Raw genomic sequence first — 19,584 nt, 5'->3', positions numbered from 1 at the left:
GACAGGAGCTGGCAACATGAACATTACAGTGCTGCCATTCAAAGTGGGGTCCCTAGATCGGAAGCAATTGCCCAGCCAAGTAGCTGCTCAGCAATGCAGGACCCTGGGCCCTGCTCCAGACTTCCTGTGGCAGAATCTGCATGGTTAACAAGACCCCAGGGGATTGGTGCACATTTAGGCTTAGGAAGCACTGTTGTAGCTATTAGTGTTAACAGCCACATGCCTCCCTGGGCTGCTGAGCACGACAGAGGTCAGGATGAGTGAGCTCGTACACACGCAATGAAGAGGGAGACGGGTTCTAGTGTGACTTGTCACGGAAGATCGGCTTTGTTCCCCGTGTAGCATGTACTCCCGGCCCTGACAACTTCACAGGACTGCACTTTGGACCAAGAGGGATCCTTGCTGTAACACCCTGTGTGATCTGGGCCCAGCCTGCCCCTCAGACCTTCTGCACCGTTTTGCATTGTGTCCACTGTGTTCTAGCCACAGTGACTGCAGGCAAGTTCATTTCTGCTTTGGGGCCTTTGCACAAGCTGCTATGCCTGAAATGCCCTTCCCTTTGATCTTTGTGCTTGGTTCCTTCTCATTCAGATCTCAGCCTAATTAGCCCAGAACCACCCAGTCCAGTCACTCTCTGATGACTCCTGTTATCTCTGCAAGGCACTTACCGCCATGTGAGCAGGGACAGTGTCTTATATTCTGGGGTTCTTATTCTCAGTTCAAGCCTCAGTGCCTTGACCTGAGCCTGGGACACTATATGCTCCATAGGTATTTGTTCAGTGAATGACTCAAGAGGATAAAAATACTCTGGAGAAAATAAAGTACTATAAGAAATATAAAATGCTTTTTATTAACTAATAAAACCTTCCCGGCTTTTACTTTGTGGTTTCTCTTGCAAATGACAGCAAATTCATTTTGATTACTCTAACAGCCTACCTTATGTAAATATAAATTGGTTTTCTTTTCATCATACAAGAAAAGACTGGAGTGCAGGCTGCTTTTTATCAGGGTCTAGCCATTTTTCCTTTAGGTACATACACAGCCCTAACGCACCCCATTTATGTTAGCTTAATTTCATCCATTTCCCTCGAGAAAGCCGGGCTTAAAGACGAAAAGCTGCTACCGACGTCAGCACACAGGACAGCGAATGTTGCTCAGGTAACAGAGCCTTGGCCAACGATGGCCAGATGGCCTGGGGCTGGCTTGGCAAGGGAAGGCTGCAGGTGGGCAGCAGGGAGGACCTACTTACTAGGCTACAACGGAGAGCTGTCCAGAGGCTCCTTCTGCCACAAACCTGAAACTTAACAATGGTTTATTGGTTTGGTTGTGGTCCTGAGTTAAGCATGACAGAAATTGGTTTTAAGTCCAATATTAGAGGTTCCAAAAGGTTAGTTCACACAAACAACCTAGTGAGAATCAATCAGAGAAGATATTTTATCTTGTTTCCTTTAATATATTTACACTCTTCCTGCCAGCAAGGTTGAATGGCCCCTTGTGCCAGCCTGAGGCCAGGGCTAACTGCAGGCCCCTGAGAAGAGGCAGCAAAACCTTTCTTTGAACTACCTTTGCCTCACTTTGCTCAGCTCAAAAACTACCACGGAAATGGGGTCCCTGGGCTTGTTCAGCACGCAGCATCAACAGAGCGACGGCTCCAACTGCTGGTTCTGGCTAAAACAGCAGAGAGCAGAATCCTGCCTGGAAGGCCTCCCCAAGGCCCGAGGGATCCACAGCACTGCCGAGAAACGTTTATTGTCCTGAGGCTTTGCGATACGAGGGGTATCTAAACACTTTCTCTGAAGGTTCCACATCTTCCCTCAGTTGTTTACTTTTGGTTTTAAATTAGCTGTACTGCTCCAGAAGCAACCAGAGGTGCAATGGTTTTATATCGGATCAAGTGCTGAGAGCCTTCCTCCAAGTCGATCACATAGTCCCTGAGAAAGGAGGAAGAGAATGCGTCTGTGGGGCTGAGCTGTGCTCCACTGGGAGGGACACGGGGTCAGAGCCAGCTCTGTGTCTCACCTTTGCTCGTCTGTCTCCGGTTCTACCAGGATGTTTTCCTGCCGTTCTTTCACTCTCAGAAACACGTATGAATTGAGATCTGGTTTGGGAACTGCCAGAAAAACAATTGTGATCAGGAAATGCTCAGCTAACTAGATCATCGTGGGAGAAGCTGCTGGTATTAATGGTATCGTGTGCTAAGGGAACTCTGGTGTGAAGGCCTTTCATGGGAGGGTGTTTGGAGGGGGGATCTGGCTCCTCACCCAACCATGGTGCCGCACACAACAGCCGCTCATTCAACAAGGATGGGCATGCAAAGTGTGCAGGAGACAGGCTAGCCTAACATGGTGTCTCTTGGATGGGGTGGGAACAGGAGTGTGGGAGGAAACCTCACATTAGTGGCACACCCACTCAATGGGGGGAGAAAGAAGCTGATGTGAGCTTTGAAGGAAAGGGCAGGATGAAGGAAGAAAAGCAAGCCTGGGAGACAGCAGCAAGGGGCAAGGTAGAAGTACGCACATTTTGGGAGGACAGACTGTACAGTCTGCTTAGAAAATAATTCTACATAAAGGAGGAGGAATGAGTAGTGGAAAGATGGGGTCACATGGTGCAGTCTTGAATGTGGACTAAGGGATATGGGGTTTAACTGTAAGGGATCATGGGTTGATCACAGAGCACAAAGGTGCTGCCACGCCCCCTCTTCTACCACCAGCCAACATTCCAAGTAAGTAGATGCCTCAAGCTGGACTGTTCCTGCAAAGCTCTTCATTTCCTGGGGCTCCATCTGTGCCCAGAGGGTCCCTCTGCAGGGTCCAGAGAACCTACTGGGTAGCTCAGTTCTAGGAGCCTAGTTCGGGTTTCATATTGATAGGAAGGGGTTTGGGATAACTGGCTCCAAAGGTCTAAGGTGGGCTGGTCTGGTCCAGGATTCTGCGCCTCCAAAGACTACAACTTCAAGGTCACCTGACCCCACCAGACTGCAACTGATTCCAGGAAACCCAGCTTGGATTGCAGTGCACCTCTCCCCACCCTGCCATCAGGCCACAATTCTCTAGAGGCCCGAAGGGGCTCAGGGCATCTGCACTAACTAGGCCGGACTAGCATTTCATTAGTGAAATGCTAACTAAGCATTACACTAGGGCGGCTGGTCCCCACCACCAGCTTCCAATTCTACAAGCTCATCCTCAGAAGGGACTCAGGACAAGTGACCAGAGCATTAGGCAGTGTCCACCAGCACCATACAGGAGCTCTGGGACAGCAGCCCAGCTGCACCCAGTTCAGTGCATTCCCATGGGGCTTCGGTCACTGGGATGCGATGGCGGTGGGCAGTGATTAGGGATCAGGTCCTTGCTCTGTTCCTGCTCTTCTCAGGGGCAGACAAAAGTGGCTGAACTGGCCACGATGGGGCATTTTGTTTCCTTCAGGCAGGTTCACCAAAATGACCACATCAGAGCTCCACAAATCGGTATGGGTTTGACCTGCCCCTGGGGCTAGAGGCTGCACTACATCCCACTAAGTTCAGATGTTGAAGCGGTAGCCCCCAGTACCTCACAATGGGAATGTATTTGGAGACAGAGTTTTACAGAGGTAATTAAGTTATAATGGGATGTTAGCGTGGGGCCTAACCCAATCTGACTAGTGTCCTTGTAAGAGGAAAGGATGCCAGGGGAGGCCATGCAGAGAGGTGACCACGTGAAGAGGCAGGACAGTGGATGTCTGTGGCCACAGAAGAGGCCTCGGAGGACCCCAGCCTTGCTGGCACCTTGATCATGGGCTACTGGCCTCAAGGTCTGTGAGGAAATAATGGCTGCTGTTTAAGCCCTCATCCATGGTATGTGGTTACAGTAGGCTGTGCCGACTCAAACACCTGGTGAACACCGCCCCACCCATCCTACTCTAGCTGTTTCACCCACCACAGGGGTCAGAGTGGCTCCCCAGCACAGGCTGGGTGGGAGAGGAATTCCCAGGGCTTGGTTGGCCTTGAACTTGTGGCGCTGGCACACTGAGCTTCGCTTGTGAACTAGGTGGATTCCAGTTCCCTGGGGAACTGTCTGACATGGCCTGGCAGTTCTGCCTGACAAGGCCCCATCAGGACGTGGCAAGCCACGGAGGGCTGAGGATGGACTTTAGCCTGCATGACAGAGGTTCCCAGCTGGCTGATCCGAGGTTAGAAGTTCCTACCGTAACTTCCTTCCCTGAGCTCAGCAGGATATGAAGGGGCTGTGCCAGGTGGGCACGAGGCAGAGGCTGTGGCCGTGCTTCCCTTCTCTCCACTCTCAGTGCTGATCTGCTTTCAGTAACGAGAGACGCTCCTCTCAACAGAAAGAGCAGGAGCCCTACTACCGGTGCCAGGGAATCACTGAGGGTGTCCTTAGCTGCCGACTGAAATCTTCCCTGGGGGCCAGGCAGCCCCCACATGGTTTGGCGTCTGAGAGGAGAAGACCGCTAGCCTCCGTAGAGCAGACTCCTGGGTCTTCTGTGCCCAGAAGAGGCTGGCACAGCTCGGGCGCCCAGCCGACAGCTGCGGAGGGAGCCAGTGACTGAAGACACGGAGGAGTCCACAGTCACAGTGGCGGCCGGGAGTCCGCCTGACCTGAGGAATATGAAGCAGTCCTGAAGGGGCTCCCCTTTGCCTGCTTTTGGCCATTTCTTTGTTTTTCACCCAGAACTCTTCCTCTCTTCTCTTTCCTGCTTATCTACATGCATTTTTTTCTAGGTCTGAGAGGAAAGAGTGAAGAGAAGATCTTATTCAATGGCAGCTGAGGATCCTGGGATGGCAGCTACGGCGCCTCAGAGTGTCTGAAAAGATGATGTCCAGCTTACCTGCCCTCAAGAGGTCCACCTTTTGTAGGTTAGGAGGCATGTGCTTTAAGGCAGCGTTCTTCAGACAGGTCTCTGTGTTAGCCATGTACCTGAAACATATACATGCAAACTGCTGGGGCTGCATGGCGGGGAGGAGCCCCAGGGCGGCAGAGACAACAAGGGCTCCGAGATGGGCTTCCTGGGCCTGAGCGCCCAAACGTGTGCTCACAAGCAGGGGAACAAGGCCGCTCCCACATGCCCGGTTCACTCACTCTTTGGCGAAGGCAAACTCTCCCGGAGACAGGCTTGAAGGCTCTCCCCTGCGGCGCGCTGTCTCCTTTTCAAGGATATGGGGGAAAAACTTCTCTATCTGTGAGGATACACAACAATCATCGTGAAAACATCTGTCAAGATTCAAGCATCCAATACACTAGTTTTCTGAGACAGGTTGGGGTTCATCTAGAAACTGACTTCAAAAATGGCAAGTCTTCATGGTCAAGGATCTTTCTGATAACAAGACCTATACTCTGGACTTCAAAGAATTCAGAGGAAAGAGAGGACTCTAAAAAGGAAGACAGGTTAGAAAAACGAAAGGCTTGCATAGAAAAAAATCTGAAAACACAACTGTAGATGATATTTAAGAGGAAGAGAAGGGGATATCATTTAAGATTTTATGTGACTACAGAAGGTGTTCTGGGAGATGAAACATATACAAAAGCTGGAAAGATGTATATGGAACACACAGCAGATAGAGCAGTGATAATTATACAGGTGAACCCACAAGAGGTGAGGCTTGGCCAAAATGCTAAGAACTACCAGGAAAAATATAAATAGGTAAAAGCTAAAAGCTACAAAAATGTGTGTGGCGAGGAACCAGGCAGCAGCTAGGTTGTTGTTTGGAGCCCATGCTCACAGGATTCTCACTTACAAGTACCAATTTCAGAAGATGTGTGAAAGATAAGATAGGTAGATTTCCCAATTTCCAAAAATACAAACATTTGGGGAATCTTCAAATGCAGGTTAGTGTCAACACTGATATGTGGCCTTATATTATATCATTTAAAAAGTGGTTTGTGAACTCAAGGAAAAGGAATTGGTTCTCACGAAGAGGAAATATCCAACCAAAACAAGAAAAAAGAAAAGTGGTAATTGATGGTGGTGTGGAGGGGCATATTGTGGGCTGTTTTTTCAAAACATGTGATAATGTCTTTAGGATACCCTGTGGACAAACTGTAACCTGGGCTGGGTGACAGTACAGACTAAGACTCATGAACGGTTGAACAAAGAGGATACAGATGTCCTTCTGCAGGGAAGGTGCTGGTGGAAGGCTCTATCCCTGGGGTATTTATCAAACTTGCTGATGATGTGTGCTAAGATAGCTAGTATATTAGGTGACCAGATCAGGAACCAGACACCAGGAAGATGTCCTAATTTAAGAAGATGAGGTTTAAGAGGGATAAGTATCAAGTCCTATACTTAGGGGTCAAAAAATCAAGTCATACAAATACATGACAGTGATAGGATGGGGTAATAAGTTAAAAACTTCCAGAGAGGTTAGGGTAAATAGTGAGTGCAGAGTGAATTCAGGGTGATGTGTCTGTCAAAGGTGCTAACGTACCTGGGTGGTATTGCCACCAGCTTAATATCCTGAGTAACGTAAGTGATCTTCCTGTTTCTCACTAAAGTGACCACTGCAATCACTTGCAGGTAGTATAATTTAACGATATGGACAAGGTGGAATCTTTTTAGGGAAGAAAGCAGGACAGGAATGGAAATAAATGGTTGAAATGCTTAGCTGAGAGGCCTGGGGAGAGATGGGTGCGCTGTCCCCACTCTCTGAAACACTCTCACGGAGAAGAGAGCAAACACTTGTTTTGTAATGACTAAGGGGATAACTGGACCAGGTGAGAAGAAACTTCAAGGAACGAAGCTTTCCAGGGTTCAAACAGACATCATGTAAAAGAAGGCTCTGCAATTCCATTTCGGTAAGTTAGGTGGCCACGGAGCTGTAAGTGAATGTTGAGGTAGCAGGCCTATTTGATACTGCCTATACGACAAATGCAAAATTATTTTTAAAACCAGTTATCCTCTAGTTAGTATTCCCTACTCGAACACTGCGAACACCTTTGCTGTCAGCACTGTCACGTCGCAGCTCCAGGGGTGCCATCCACACAGCAGAGAAGCAGACTGAGAGCGTGTCTGGAGCTGTGTGGCACACGTTCCATCTGTGGCTCTCCAGAATAATCTCCTCCCCTCCTCATTCTTTGATATTGGGCCTCAGCAGCATCTTCAGGGCCTGGAACCCTCCCAGACCCCAGCCCAACTTCTCGCCGAGACACTCAGTGTGTTAGACGGCGTGGCCCCAACGCCTACAGGCATCTCCACATCAGACCTTCATGAGCCGGCACCGCAAGTAGCTGCTCAGCACGTAGCGGATCCTCTCCATCTCCATCCAATGGACCCCAACCTTCAGATCCTCCTTCCTGGCTCTCCTGAGATTTTCTTCCTAGTAAAAGAGAAAACGAAGTTTATAAAAAACATGATATTCAAAGAGTTAAGGACCTTTTGTGTTTAATCTCTATACACAAGGACCATTATCACTGGCAATGTTGAGGACTCAAAGATTACATTTAGGTCAAAGGAGAACAAAACATTCAAATAAGTTCTCATTTTAATTTTTTAATTGCACAAATAATATATGAGTATACTCTCATTATATAAAGTTCAAACAGTACACACTTTTAGAAAATGACCATTCAAATAGAATCTGAGTATGGTCAGAACAGCCTAGAAGAATTCCAACCCAACTGTGAAGGAGATAATATGGCAAACAGAAGTGTCTAAAGGGTCTAAAAAGCAGCATTACAACAACAGTTAAGAAACTCTAAAATACTAGTGCTGATTGGATGAATGGATAAAGAAGATGTGGTACATATACACAATGGAATATTACTCAGCTAAAAAAGAATGAAATCTTGTCATTTGTGACAACATGGATGGAAGTAGAGGATATTATGCTAAGTGAAATAAGTCAGACCGAGAAAGATAAATACCATGTGATCTCACTTATATGTAGACTCTAAAAAGCAAAACAAACAAACCCGAAATCGACTCATAAACAGAGAACAGAGTGGTGGTTGCCATAGGGGAGGGAGGTGGGGGGGGATGGGTGAAATAAGTGAAGGGGAAATAAAAATTAGTGAGATTGTTTGATGTCTTAATCTGGGTGATGGGTACTTGAATGTGTACACTTCAAAATTTATGAGATGTAAAAAGGAAACAAAACCTGCTGAGGCTGGCAATGGCTTAAGCCCAGTTCATCTAAGCTAAGGGCCATAAACTCAAATGTCTAGAGGGGCCAGGCCAGTGAGGTATATGAGAAAGGGGAGAAGCTGGGGACAGTGGAGAACTGGAGAGCAAGCTGAAAGGGGGTGAACCTTAACCCTGCTCTGGCCAGCTGTTCTCGTGTAGAAATGTGGGGCCAGTGATGACAGGTTGTAGACTTTTCACGGGAAGCTGATCTGCAGATATTCACAGGAACTCTCATGCTTTGTAAATACAGATAACTAATTCAATATTTAAAACAAAACAAGACCCATATTAGGTTGGGCTAAACTAAACAGATAAGCCATCCAACCACAACCTCTCACCAAACTGGCAAACATATTTCTTCCTTTGTGACCCTGAGGCAAGCAGCTCTTACCATGTGATCGAGCTGTTCCATGACACATTCTACAATTTCAGACTTGCTTTCCAGCAGCTCGGGGGCAAACTTTTCATTCATCCAGGCCTGAGAAGCAATGCAAAAAAAAGAAAAGCACCACTCACAATGGAGCAATGTAACAGACCCCCTGAAAATCACAGCCACACAGGAAAAGAATCTGTTTGCCTGCTAGCTGGAAATACTGGAAATGCTTTGAAGACAAGGTATGTTTAATGATGGCTTTTTCTACTTCTTTTAGTGGGAAAGCTGTGTTTTCAACTTTTTATTTAACCAACATTACAAAAAAATCACCGTTGACTTCAACAATATTGTTGGTATACCTACTGCTGAGAGTTACCACTACCTGGTATTCAAACAGTTCTTTCCATCCAGTAATATGAACACGTTTCTGCGTCTTCACCGCTATTTACCACCAGGGGGCGCCAGCACCTTCTATTCCGAGAGATGAAGTAACTGCCTAGTTTGTCCATCTCATTCCTGAAGCTCGGAACACTTGGAAATAACTTTTTCATTTAACATTATACTGAGAGGAAAGGGATATAGTTATCCTTATTATATTGATGAGAAAACACAGATTGAGTTATTTACTAATTGCCCAAGAGTATATGAAAGATCACAACAGAAATGGATATTCATCTATGAAACAGTTTTGGAACAAGAGGTTTTAATCCCTGCTTTAGGATCAGGCCCAGATGCAGAAATCACCAAGGCTTGTGACTAACTGAAATAACCACAAGTGTCTGAGGAAAACTGCTTATCTTTTGGCTTTTTTAGTTTTAGTGTAGGTCAGAATCACATGCCAATCAGGCTCAATTTATTTCTTTTGATGTCCTTGAGTCTCTGCTTCTCTAATTGTCACCATTAAGACACATTATTAAATATTGGTTATTGCCACTATCATAAATGTTTTTTAGGTACTCAAGCTTTGGTAATAGCATTGCAGAAGTCAACCAGAAAGACAGTCTGTATTTTCAAGTAGCATACAGATTGAGAAAAGATCAAATTGTCACAGAGGACTTAACAAAGCCAGAGTTTTTCCTTTTAACTGATTTTATTAAACAGTGAACGGGTACAAACGTATTTATGAAATACATATTTACATGAAGAACAATGACATGAACACCTGTGTGCAGTTTCATGAACAAATATTATCATTATTTTAAATAGCAATGTGTCCCTCCTTCGTCAGAAGTCATCATTGGCCTGAATCGAGTGTTTCATTTCCTGTAGAGTCTCACTACATTTGTATCTCTACATAATGCTTCCCAACCTTCCCACAACAGGGTATTCAAAGAAAATGACAGTGCTAGGGTAAAATGGAATAGCTCTTGTGGGGGGGTTCTCATTTATACTATGAAATGATGACAATAATATATAAAACATTAGGGAAAATTTTATATTGGCATAAAATTTTCAAGCAGAATCTTTTCAAAACAGTTAGTGAGGAATCTGTGTTTAAATCCATGGTCTTTTTCTAAATAATCAGGTTCTATGTTTGAAACGGCTACTTCTGGTTCCTGCCGAAAAATTTTAATGACAATCTGCCCATCATTATGGACTAAATTGTGTGCCCCCCTACCCGCTTTCATATGTTGAAGTCCTAGCTCCTAGTGCCTCAGAATGCGACTGTATTTGGAGATGGGGATCTTTTAGGAGGTAATTAAGTTAAAATGAGGTCATTAGGTGAGTCCTGATCCAATATGACTGGTGTCCTAAAAGAAGGAAATGTGAACAGACACACAGAGGGAAGGCCATGTGAGGACACGGGGAGGAGACGGCCATCTACAGGCCCAGGGAGAGGCTGCAGAAGAAAGCAAATGTGCTGGCCTCTTGATCTCAGACTTCTGGCCTCCTGAGTTGAGAAAAAACTTGCTGTTTAAGCTAACTAGTTTGTGGTACTTCGTTATACAGCTTTAGCAAACTAATACAATCATCAGAATGAGGACCTCTGCCCTGTAGGTAATAGTAATAACTTTTAAGTCATGTTTTACAGGCATTCAAAAGTATCCTATATGTTCCAGAGGCTGGGATTATAGGTGGCCCTGTCAGTGCCTCATGTCTCAGGCCACATTTTGCAGCCTGAGTCTGCATCTGGCAGTGGCCCAGGTGGCCAACTCCTTGGCTGCACTCAGGGCGTCACAACAGAGCATCAGGCCTGAGACATAACTCATGCTCACCCACTGCCAACCTAAGACACCACTATCCTCAGACTGCCTTCTAAGCAGCCCCTGATGACACCTAGAGGCAACCGGCCTGGGGGTTCTGGCTGCCCCAGAGGGTGGGGTTCACCATCATGAGCCATCTGCTGCACACCAGTGCATGCACATTGCCCAAGCTGGCAAGCTCTGCCTTGAACAATAGCTTTGCACATGTTGGAATGTTACATAAATGGTTTCTTCAGCAACTTAGTTTTGTTGTTTTACATTATGTTCCTGAGAATTACCCAAGCTATTACAGGAGCTATCTTATCTTTTATTCATTTCATTGCTTTTTTTTTTCCCACGGTGTGTAGATACCTTAATTATTTATTCATTCTATTATAGATGGATATCTGGGTTATTTTCAGTTTTTTAACTATTGCAAGTGATGCTATGACATTTTGTGTATGTCTCCTGGAGTACACGTTTTCTCTGGAGTATGTGGCTGGGAGAAGGATGATTGCGCCACAAGATAGGTGACTAGACAGTAACAAATTGCTTTCCTGGGTGACTGGGAACATTTACAGGCCCACTGCGGTATACAAGTGAGCAAACTGCTCTACTTCCTTGCCAAAACTTTGTAGTTCACCTTTTTCATTTCTGCCACTCTGATGGGTAAGAAGTGGTATCTCATTGGGACTTAAATTTTCATTTTTCTGGTAACTAAAAGTGTTGAACATATTTCATGATTATTGGCCATCCTGGTTTCTGTTTCTAGGCAATGCCTCTTAAGACTTCATTTTTCTACTGGGAAGTTTGTGGTTTGTTTATGTATTGTGGCTATTAATCTTTTGTCAGTTATGTATTTTGCAACTTTTTCTCCCAGTTTTGTGGTGTTTTACTCTCAACAGGGTGTAAAAACAGAAGTTCCAAATTTTAATGTGATGAATGTATCAGTTTTTTCCTTTATGTTTGGTGTTTCTTGATTTTTGTTTAATGAATCCATTCCTAATAAAGCAGGGGCTCTTAAATTGGGGTCCACAGACAAGGTGGGTAGGTTTTAGGGTGTCTATGAACCTCCTGAAATTATATGCAAAATTCTACATAGGTGTATATGTGTATTTTTCTGGGAGGAAGGGCCAGAGTTTTCACCAGATTTTCAGAAAAGTCTGTGATATAAAAGAACACTCAGAATCACTGCAATATTAGAAGGATTATCATATAAGATATCATTTTAACATTATCTTTCTTTGGTTTTGTCACTGGTGATGGCATGTATGGTAGGAAAGAATGGAGAATACTAAAGTAACAAAGAGTTCTGGAGAAGGGCAGTTATGGGGAGAAGGAGAGAATAGGCAGCAGGTGTAGTGGACTAAAAGTGCATGTTTCTGCTGTGGACTAAAAGTACATGTTTTGGAGTCAGAGACCTGGGTCATATCCTGGCTCTGCTGCCATGGTCTGACCTTGGGAGAGTTACTCTACATCTCTAGGCTTCCATATCCTGCCTCTAAAACACAGATAAACAATAACACTCTCCTGCGTGGGCTGTTGGAAGATTATTACTGCTCACAGCTAACACTGACTGGGTGCTCGTCAGTGTCGGACAATGTGGTAAGTGTTTTACCATATTATCTCATTTAACCCTCACACAACTCTGTGAGAAAGCCACGATTATTAACGCTATTTTACAGTCAGGAGAGTGCTTGGGACAAGCTATATGACTTGCCTAAGGTCACATAACCAACTAGTGGCATGGAGGGGTTTAAGTAAACATAGTCTGAACTCCTACCTACTAGAGCTTCATGCGATAGTAATTGTAAATACCACAGTTATTGGCACACAGGAAATATGCAATAAGCCAGAGGTGTTATGACTACAAGGAGAAATATCCCAGAAATGATTTTAGATAAGCAGTAGAAAGACAGAGAACAGCTGAAAAAAGAAAGTATATGGGAGAAAAAGGAAGAGTAAGACCAGTTTCCTCCTAAAGAAGGTGTTTCAGACCTTTTTCGCTAAGCCCAGCATTTTACAGGGAAACAGGTGCTTCAAGGGACAATGGTAGAGACCTTACAAGTCTTGACCACTACACCTCTGTAGTCCCCGCAAATACCAAGGAGATCTTTGCCCTGTGAACTGTTCTATTAAATGTGTTCTATTAACTGTTCTATTAAATTCCTGATTCTTGGCATTTGCACAGCTGGACTAAATAAAAACGCTAAGACAGGATTCTAGGGGGGCGGCTTACCTGCTCCAGCCTTTCAATGAGCTCTGCAGGCGTGAGGACCACCTCCTCACTACCTCCGTCAGAGTCCTGTCCCGGGAAATCCAGTTCCTCTGTCATCTTCTCCGACACTGTTACCTGACGGGAGTGAGAGAGCTAGTCCCCTGCAATGTGTTTTCCATTTATTTGCAAGAATGGGCAACTACGATCTATAGCGGGGGGTTGCAGAGGCTCGGTGCAGAGGCTCTGATTTTTTTCAGTTCTTTGCCTCTTCCATCAAACCTTAGGTCAGGTATCACTTTTTCAAAGAGGTCACCCCCATACATGTTTTCAGGCATCTCTCGATTGCTCACCTTTCACACCATGCAGTAATTAATTGTTCGTCTTCCCGGTAGAGATCCTTTCCTCAGGGGCTGCGCTCACTTCCCTTGAAAACTGCATCACCCACCTGCTCTGTGCCTGGGGACGTAATTACTTGTGTGGTCCCTGCGCTGACCACACTGCTGACCTCAGAGCAGGCACTTAAAAATCTAGAAAATGCCTCATTTTTCTGGAGCCACAAGCCACAACATCAGACCAGTCAGCGATCCCAAAGGCTTAAGGTGAGTGGTGGGGACGCAGGGAGCCCCCAGGGCCTCGGGGAAAGCGGGGCACATTCCGCTCTCTCGCCTTCCGTGCCAGGAGCACCGAGTACTCTCTCCCCCAACACCCCCACCCACTACACCAGAGGGCCCACTCGGGTGCTCACCTGGGGGACAGAGCGGCACTCGGAGCGGGGAAAGCTCGTGGGGAATTGGGCCTGGTTCTTCCGAGACACCCCTGGCAGCCGAAGGTCCTTGTAAGCTCCGTCCCCGAAGTCCCCCAGCCTCCGCTTCTCAACTCCCGCGCTCTGCTCAGAAATTTCTGCCCTGGCCCGACGTCACCCCGCACCCGCGGCGCTGACCAATCACAGCCCTTGGGGCCCGCCCACTCTGGGGGCGGGGACTTGCGTCCCCTCCGCTCCCGTTCCCGCAACGTCCTGAGCTCCGCCCGTTGGCGGCCGGCCGGGGGCCCCTCTCCGCCGCGGCTGAGGAGACCGGCTGTGGCCGCTTCCTCCCCACCGGGGTGCAGTCGCCCCGTGCGCCCGCCCAGGCGGGAGAGATCGGCTACCGAGAGATGGGCTCTGTTCAGACCAGGCCACTTCCCCCTGTCGGGTGCTCTTCTCCACCCCCCGCCCTGGTGGCCGCGGCCCCTCCGTCTGACCCAGGGCTTCAGCTGTGGGCCTACCCGCTAGCGGCTCTGGGAACCGCTAGGCTGGCGGTTCCCGAAGCGCGGTCCCAGCCCACCAGCGACGACTCGCCTGGGAACCCCTCGGGGACGCAGCCTCGCAGGCGCACCCGGACCTGCTGGACGGGAAAGGGGGTGCTCCGACGGACCCTGCAGGTGAGGCTGCAGAACCGCCGCTTTAGGCAAAGCTTCCACGTCAGCCGCCTGACTCTCTAGGTTTTAACATCTACTGCTTATGCCTTCTACCTTTATTGGAGGGCAAAAGCATATGTATATGTGTTGTTATGTGTGTGTGCGATGCCAGTTTTTCTTCTTCGAACTGCTGATGCCTCTCCCTCTGCTGTTTCTGTGCTAAGTGTCACGGCTCCCTTAGAAGCGTCTCTTCGCTGTCAAGCTGAAGACTTTTCTTTGTGATGTTTTCCTGTCATATCGATTGATAAGAAAAAAAAGTTTTGCTAAGTGACAGGCTAATAGTACCTGCCTGATTACAATCATGTTATAAAAACAATTACAATAGAATATGCCGAGCGAGAGAGTGGACAGATTTACAAAGGGCAATGGAAGAAGTGGGGGACATCAAAGAGGGATTCCAAAAGGAAGGGGCGTTTGAGCTCTCCTGCAGAAGGAGTTTTGTTAGTGACGAATGGATGGCTTTTTCAGGGCCCATTTCGACTCTGTTTCAATGGCTTGGTAAGCCAGGAGTTTTTAGTTGTGGCAGGTTGTTTTTTCCAAATATAGCTGCTCTGAAGGAGCATCCCACCTGCTCTCCTTAGAATATGATATTGACACTCCCGCTCAGAGAGGTGGGGTCTGTGTTCTGGCCTCTTAAATCCAGGAAGACCTTTGTAACTGCCTCAGTCAAGATTGTGGCACAAGTGATGCTGTATGACTTTTGAAGCCAAGTTGTAAAAGGTGGTGCAGCATCCACCTGGCTCTCTAGAGCCACATCCCTTGGGAGAAGTGGGCTGCTCTGTAAGAAGTCTGGCTATCGTGCAGCTGCCATGCTGCAAGCTCCCACTGAGATAGAGAGCCGGGTCCGAGGAGCCCCAGCAGCCCCAGCTGTGGTGCTCCAGATGTCTGAGCCTCATGAGCCTTCAGATGATTCTAGCTCTCAGACTTTAAGCCATCCAAGCTAGCATGGAGGTGCAGAGATGAGCTGTCCCTGCAGAATTCTGCCCAGATCGCAGATATGTGAGCAAAATACTGTTTTAAGCCCTTAAGTTTTGGGTTGGTTCGTTACACAGCATTAGGTGACTGGAACATCCGTCTTTGAGCACAATCCCATTCTATCGTAATTTCATTACTACATAGCTTTTCAATGGTCTTTACTAGTGTTCCTCAAGTGTTACAGATTTGAGTACAAGTGTGGATGACTTTTCCACACTAGTACCAATTACTCAACTTACTGATGTAGAGACTTCTCTTATCTGCTGCCAACCGCCTTCTCCACTCTCTCGCTGCTCTCCAGCTGGGGAGCTGGGGTCCAGCAACTGCTTCCTTACTTAGCAGAGGTGTGACCTTAAACAAGTACTTCTTTGGGCTTCAGTTGTACCACCTGCTAGGTGAGAACAATACATGTCTTCCTGAAGACAAAGGGATGGATCAAAAATTGACAGGCTCCTATAAGGAAAAAAGATATCCTGCCATTTGCAACAACATGGATGGATCTAGAGGGTATTATGCTCAGTGAATTAAGCCAGGTGGAGAAAGACAAATACCACATGATTTCCCTTATTTGTGGAGTATAAACACAAAGCAAAACAGAATGAACGAAACAGTAGTAGACTCAGACACTTAGAGGTGACGACTGGTGGTTATCATGGGGAAGGGGAAGGGTGGGTAGGTGTGGAGGGTGAGGGGGATAAAGGGGCACAGAAATTCTCAATCATAATATAAGTTGTTCACAGGGATGGTAGTGCAGCAGGGAGAATATAGCCAGTGATTCTGTAACATCTTCCTGTGTTGACAGATGGTAACCTCACTAGTAGAGGTGAGGATTTAATAATATGGGCAACTGTTGAACCGCTGTGTTGTATATTTTAAAGCAATATAAGATTGTACTCAATGATACTTCAATAAAAAATGAATAAATAAGTGAATACATTGAGGGGCTCTCTTTCACTTCTAAGATCTTTGATTCTGTTTTTCACTAGACAAGACCATTTTAGAGTAAAATGAGTTTGCAGAGAAAGGTTTCTATTCTGCAAAGGAGAATTTAAGGAGATGTCCAAAAAGAGTATGTGAAGCTACTTGGAGGGAAACTGTGCAAGCTTTGGTGAAACTGCTGGACAAGTGGCACAGTGAAGTTCAGGATGGTGAGAGAAAATTTACATTATGTAGAATGAAGAGAAAAATCAGTAATACCTTCTTGATGTGCACTTACTGTCAAGAAGTTTTAGAAAATAATTCCATAGTCACATAAATGTAATGCCATCCTTTAACATGATCACATAGAAAAAGAGAATTACACAGGTAATGATAGCAGGAGGCTGGAGTTTGATGGTGATTAAGGGAACCGCAGGACAGAATTTGTACGCAAGTTCTGATGATGAACAGAACATGATGTGCTGATATGAATTCAGGCAGGCAAAACATGAAGCTATGGACATGGCAAAGGGAAAATCCACTGCCCAGAGTTGAAGAGGGTACAGAAAATAGGACCTCACACAACTGAAGAAAGTGAAAAGTCAATGCAATTTCTAAATACTGCTCAATGAAGACATTAATTGCAGTTACTGAGACAGCAAATAGAAACAGCCAAGATACTTGTGGATAGCTATAGAAATACACATGACTAAGACTAAACCTAGTTTTTTTCAATCATCAGGGATAAAAGACAAATATACATGTATCAATATAGCATTGTGAGCCTTTCTGGAGGAAGATGCCTTTGAAGTACAAGAGGATACCGTCACTACTGTTCGCATGCCATCACTGGCCTTGTTCACTTGGCCAACAGCTGTTTCTCACTGCTTCCTTCTTCTGAATCCCATCACAGTTGTAGGCTCACTACTCTAAGAAGCAAAGCATTAAGTTCTGGGGAGTGTATTAGTTAAGCAGTTTAACCCCACTTGTTTGGAATGAATAAAGATTACAGACAGGGAAATAAGAGGGTAGCTTGCATTTTTCAGGAAGAGTACAGAGAAGTACTCTCAGAATGTTTCCTTTTAGCCCCACAGGGAAAGCTGTAGGCTAGTGTATTTGCAAGTATTTTTCTAGTGAGTGGTAAAACCTCATACTTGCTTATATGGCTGGGATGCTGGAAAACTCAGGAGGTCAGGGCCAGGCTGGGATTTCCCTGACAAATGTAAAATCTGGGCAATTCATGATATTCCTGATTCCTTTTCTCCCCCATCAGACTTTCTTTTTTTTTTTTTCAATGATGATAAATGCACTTCATTATTTATTTAGATGTTTAAGCTTTCGCACTACATTTTTACAAGCTGGTGAACACTGACAAATTATTTCTCCCACAGAACTATAACCACACATTCCCAGACAGTATAAATATATGGCTGAACTAACATTAATACAGATCACCATTTTATCAATTACATAATAAAACAAATGATCAAGTATCCAAATATTAAGTTACACAGCTCAAAAGGCATATAAAATATTAGAGTCTGCTCAATTCATCAGCAGAAACCCACTTCTTTTTTTTTTTCTTTTTTGCAAGAGAGGTTGGGAAGAGAAGGGGGAAAAAGATCACACTTCAAACAAAAGTAAGTTGGTAAACAGCTTCGGATAAGTATGAAAATAAACTACAAGATTTTTAGAAATTTTATGATTAAGAATTGTTTTAGCTACAATAACAAAGCATCTCTACCTTTAAAAAAATTTACTAAATTAAAGAGCATATTCTACATAATCTGCACAAGACAAAAGCAACATTTTACTAAAAACACTTAATAGCCTCCTCCCATCCTTTTTTCAGGCCCTCCCTGTCAGTTGCACCCCGAAGTGCAAACATTAAAATTAACTGTAAGGCTTTTTTTGTCTGGAGACGTTAAAGACATGTACTTCTGTATGATGTAGATTTTCAGAATGGAGGTTTTCCATAACAGCACAAGATATTTGGAGAAAGACATTAAATAATCACTGTAAGGCTTGGTTTAAAAAAAAAAGTTGAGCAAACCTGAGATGTAAACATAAAGTGAACAGGCAAATACCATATAGGCCCTATTTTCTATATTTGAAATGATGTATGGAATAAAAACATAAGGTCCAGAGTGTTCATAGTTCTTGGGATTTTAGTTCTGTATGATACTAAAAATATACAAGTATTGTGCTGGGTATTTTGGCACCTCATCTTTCTAAATTTCTTATATTGACAGGATTCTGGCATGGGAATAAATTTAAAGACATAACTCAATGCTGCATGATTTCAGGAAAGGTCAACTGGTATAAATGCTAAGCACATCTTAAATGCGGAACAGCAAGAATCTTTTGCAAAGTGTCCAAATAGGCTGACCCATAGAGGTTGCATGTGTCAAGCTTGTGGCCTGGTAAAACTCTTTTCAAGATTCCTATGCAAGCTTCATTAGACTTATTCACCAAGCCAACATGTTTGCTAATATGTATGACAAGTTCCTTTCTCAAGTTCCACATCCAAGGCAATGATAGCAAGCACCCCAGTTTTAGTGAATGCAACAGTTGTTTCTATGACCATTGGAGTCTTTGAAGCGCAGCCGCATTTTAGGACGATATATTTTTCCAGATACAGAAATTGCTTGCTGTTAAAAGCTCCATGCCGCTTTTGTCTTATGAACTGTATTGCCTCTTCGTATTGCATTCCATCTTCAATTAATGCCAGGGCAACAAGCACTGGAGCTCTTCCGAGGCCTGCAACACAATGAACAGCAATGCAACAACCAGGTTCCTCACGAAACTTATTTTCACAAGACTTAACCAGTCATCAACTATCTGGTTGGACGGTTGTGCACCATCATCAAATGGCCAATCAAGAACATGTATGCCTTCTTTCTCCACAAGAATAGTGTCGTAAGTTGCTTCACATACTCTTACTATTGTAGTAACTCCATACTTCTTAAGTTCCTCTATGAATTTGTTTAAGGTTGCATTGGTTGGGTTGTGTGCAATAAGAAATCTCATATTCTTGTATGTGACTTCCACAGGAGCTGGGCGGTTCATTCGAGCCATGTCCTATCCTTGACATGTTTCCAAGTTTGGAGGTCTGTGGGGGTATCAGCTCTTTCCAGTTTTAAAACGAGACTTTACAAGGGGTAAAGTCTTTACAAGTCACCATCTTACCAAACACCTTGCTAATCAAGATGTAGTAAATGAATGCTGCTGATGACCGTCAACTTACATTTCATTCATTTATCCACTTTGGTGAGTGCTAAGTATATGTAGCTTGGATGTCTGATGCTTGGACTTAGGACAGATGCAAGGAGAATGAGAAACCACCTCTG

The 19,584-nt window shown here is 45.1% G+C and overlaps 1 protein-coding gene and 1 pseudogene across 2 annotated transcripts; both read right to left on the bottom strand.

The window, feature by feature from the left end:
• Positions 1 to 825: 825 nt before the first annotated feature.
• GINS4 (GINS complex subunit 4) lies at positions 826 to 13,804 on the bottom strand. 2 transcript variants are annotated; one of them, XM_073218833.1, is made up of 9 exons: positions 13,632 to 13,804; positions 13,237 to 13,342; positions 12,908 to 13,021; positions 8,504 to 8,590; positions 7,193 to 7,306; positions 5,073 to 5,170; positions 4,822 to 4,910; positions 2,020 to 2,110; positions 826 to 1,931 (listed from the first exon to the last, which is right to left on the bottom strand). In XM_073218833.1, the coding sequence occupies exons 3-9, from the start codon at positions 13,001 to 13,003 to the stop codon at positions 1,835 to 1,837; spliced, it is 672 nt and encodes a 223-aa protein (XP_073074934.1). In that variant the 5' UTR covers positions 13,004 to 13,021; positions 13,237 to 13,342; positions 13,632 to 13,804; the 3' UTR covers positions 826 to 1,834. The 2 variants fall into 2 exon arrangements, with proteins under 2 accessions (XP_073074934.1, XP_017511413.1); XM_017655924.3 differs by lacking the exon at positions 13,237 to 13,342 and having other exon boundaries at positions 13,632 to 13,791.
• Positions 13,805 to 17,539: 3,735 nt separating this feature from the next.
• LOC118970555 (protein tyrosine phosphatase type IVA 1 pseudogene) lies at positions 17,540 to 19,502 on the bottom strand (annotated as a pseudogene).
• Positions 19,503 to 19,584: the final 82 nt, after the last annotated feature.

The sequence above is a fragment of the Manis javanica genome, chromosome 12, assembly GCF_040802235.1.
Source record: "Manis javanica isolate MJ-LG chromosome 12, MJ_LKY, whole genome shotgun sequence".
Lineage (NCBI taxonomy): Eukaryota > Metazoa > Chordata > Mammalia > Pholidota > Manidae > Manis > Manis javanica.
Note: the sequence above shows the minus strand (reverse complement) of the source record. Positions and strands in the feature narration are given on the sequence as shown.

What these genes read in the sequence shown, in the direction of transcription:
- GINS4 (XM_073218833.1), bottom strand. Translation starts at nt 13,003, where the DNA reads ATGACAGAGGAACTGGATTTCCCGGGACAGGACTCTGACGGAGGTAGT. An exon ending in TGGAACAGCTCGATCACATG is followed by an intron (nt 7,307 to 8,503) that starts GTAAGAGCTGCT and finishes CTCTTTTACTAG; the next exon opens with GAAGAAAATCTCAGGAGAGC. An exon ending in CCGGAGACAGACGAGCAAAG is followed by an intron (nt 1,932 to 2,019) that starts GTGAGACACAGA and finishes CTCCTTTCTCAG; the next exon opens with GGACTATGTGATCGACTTGG.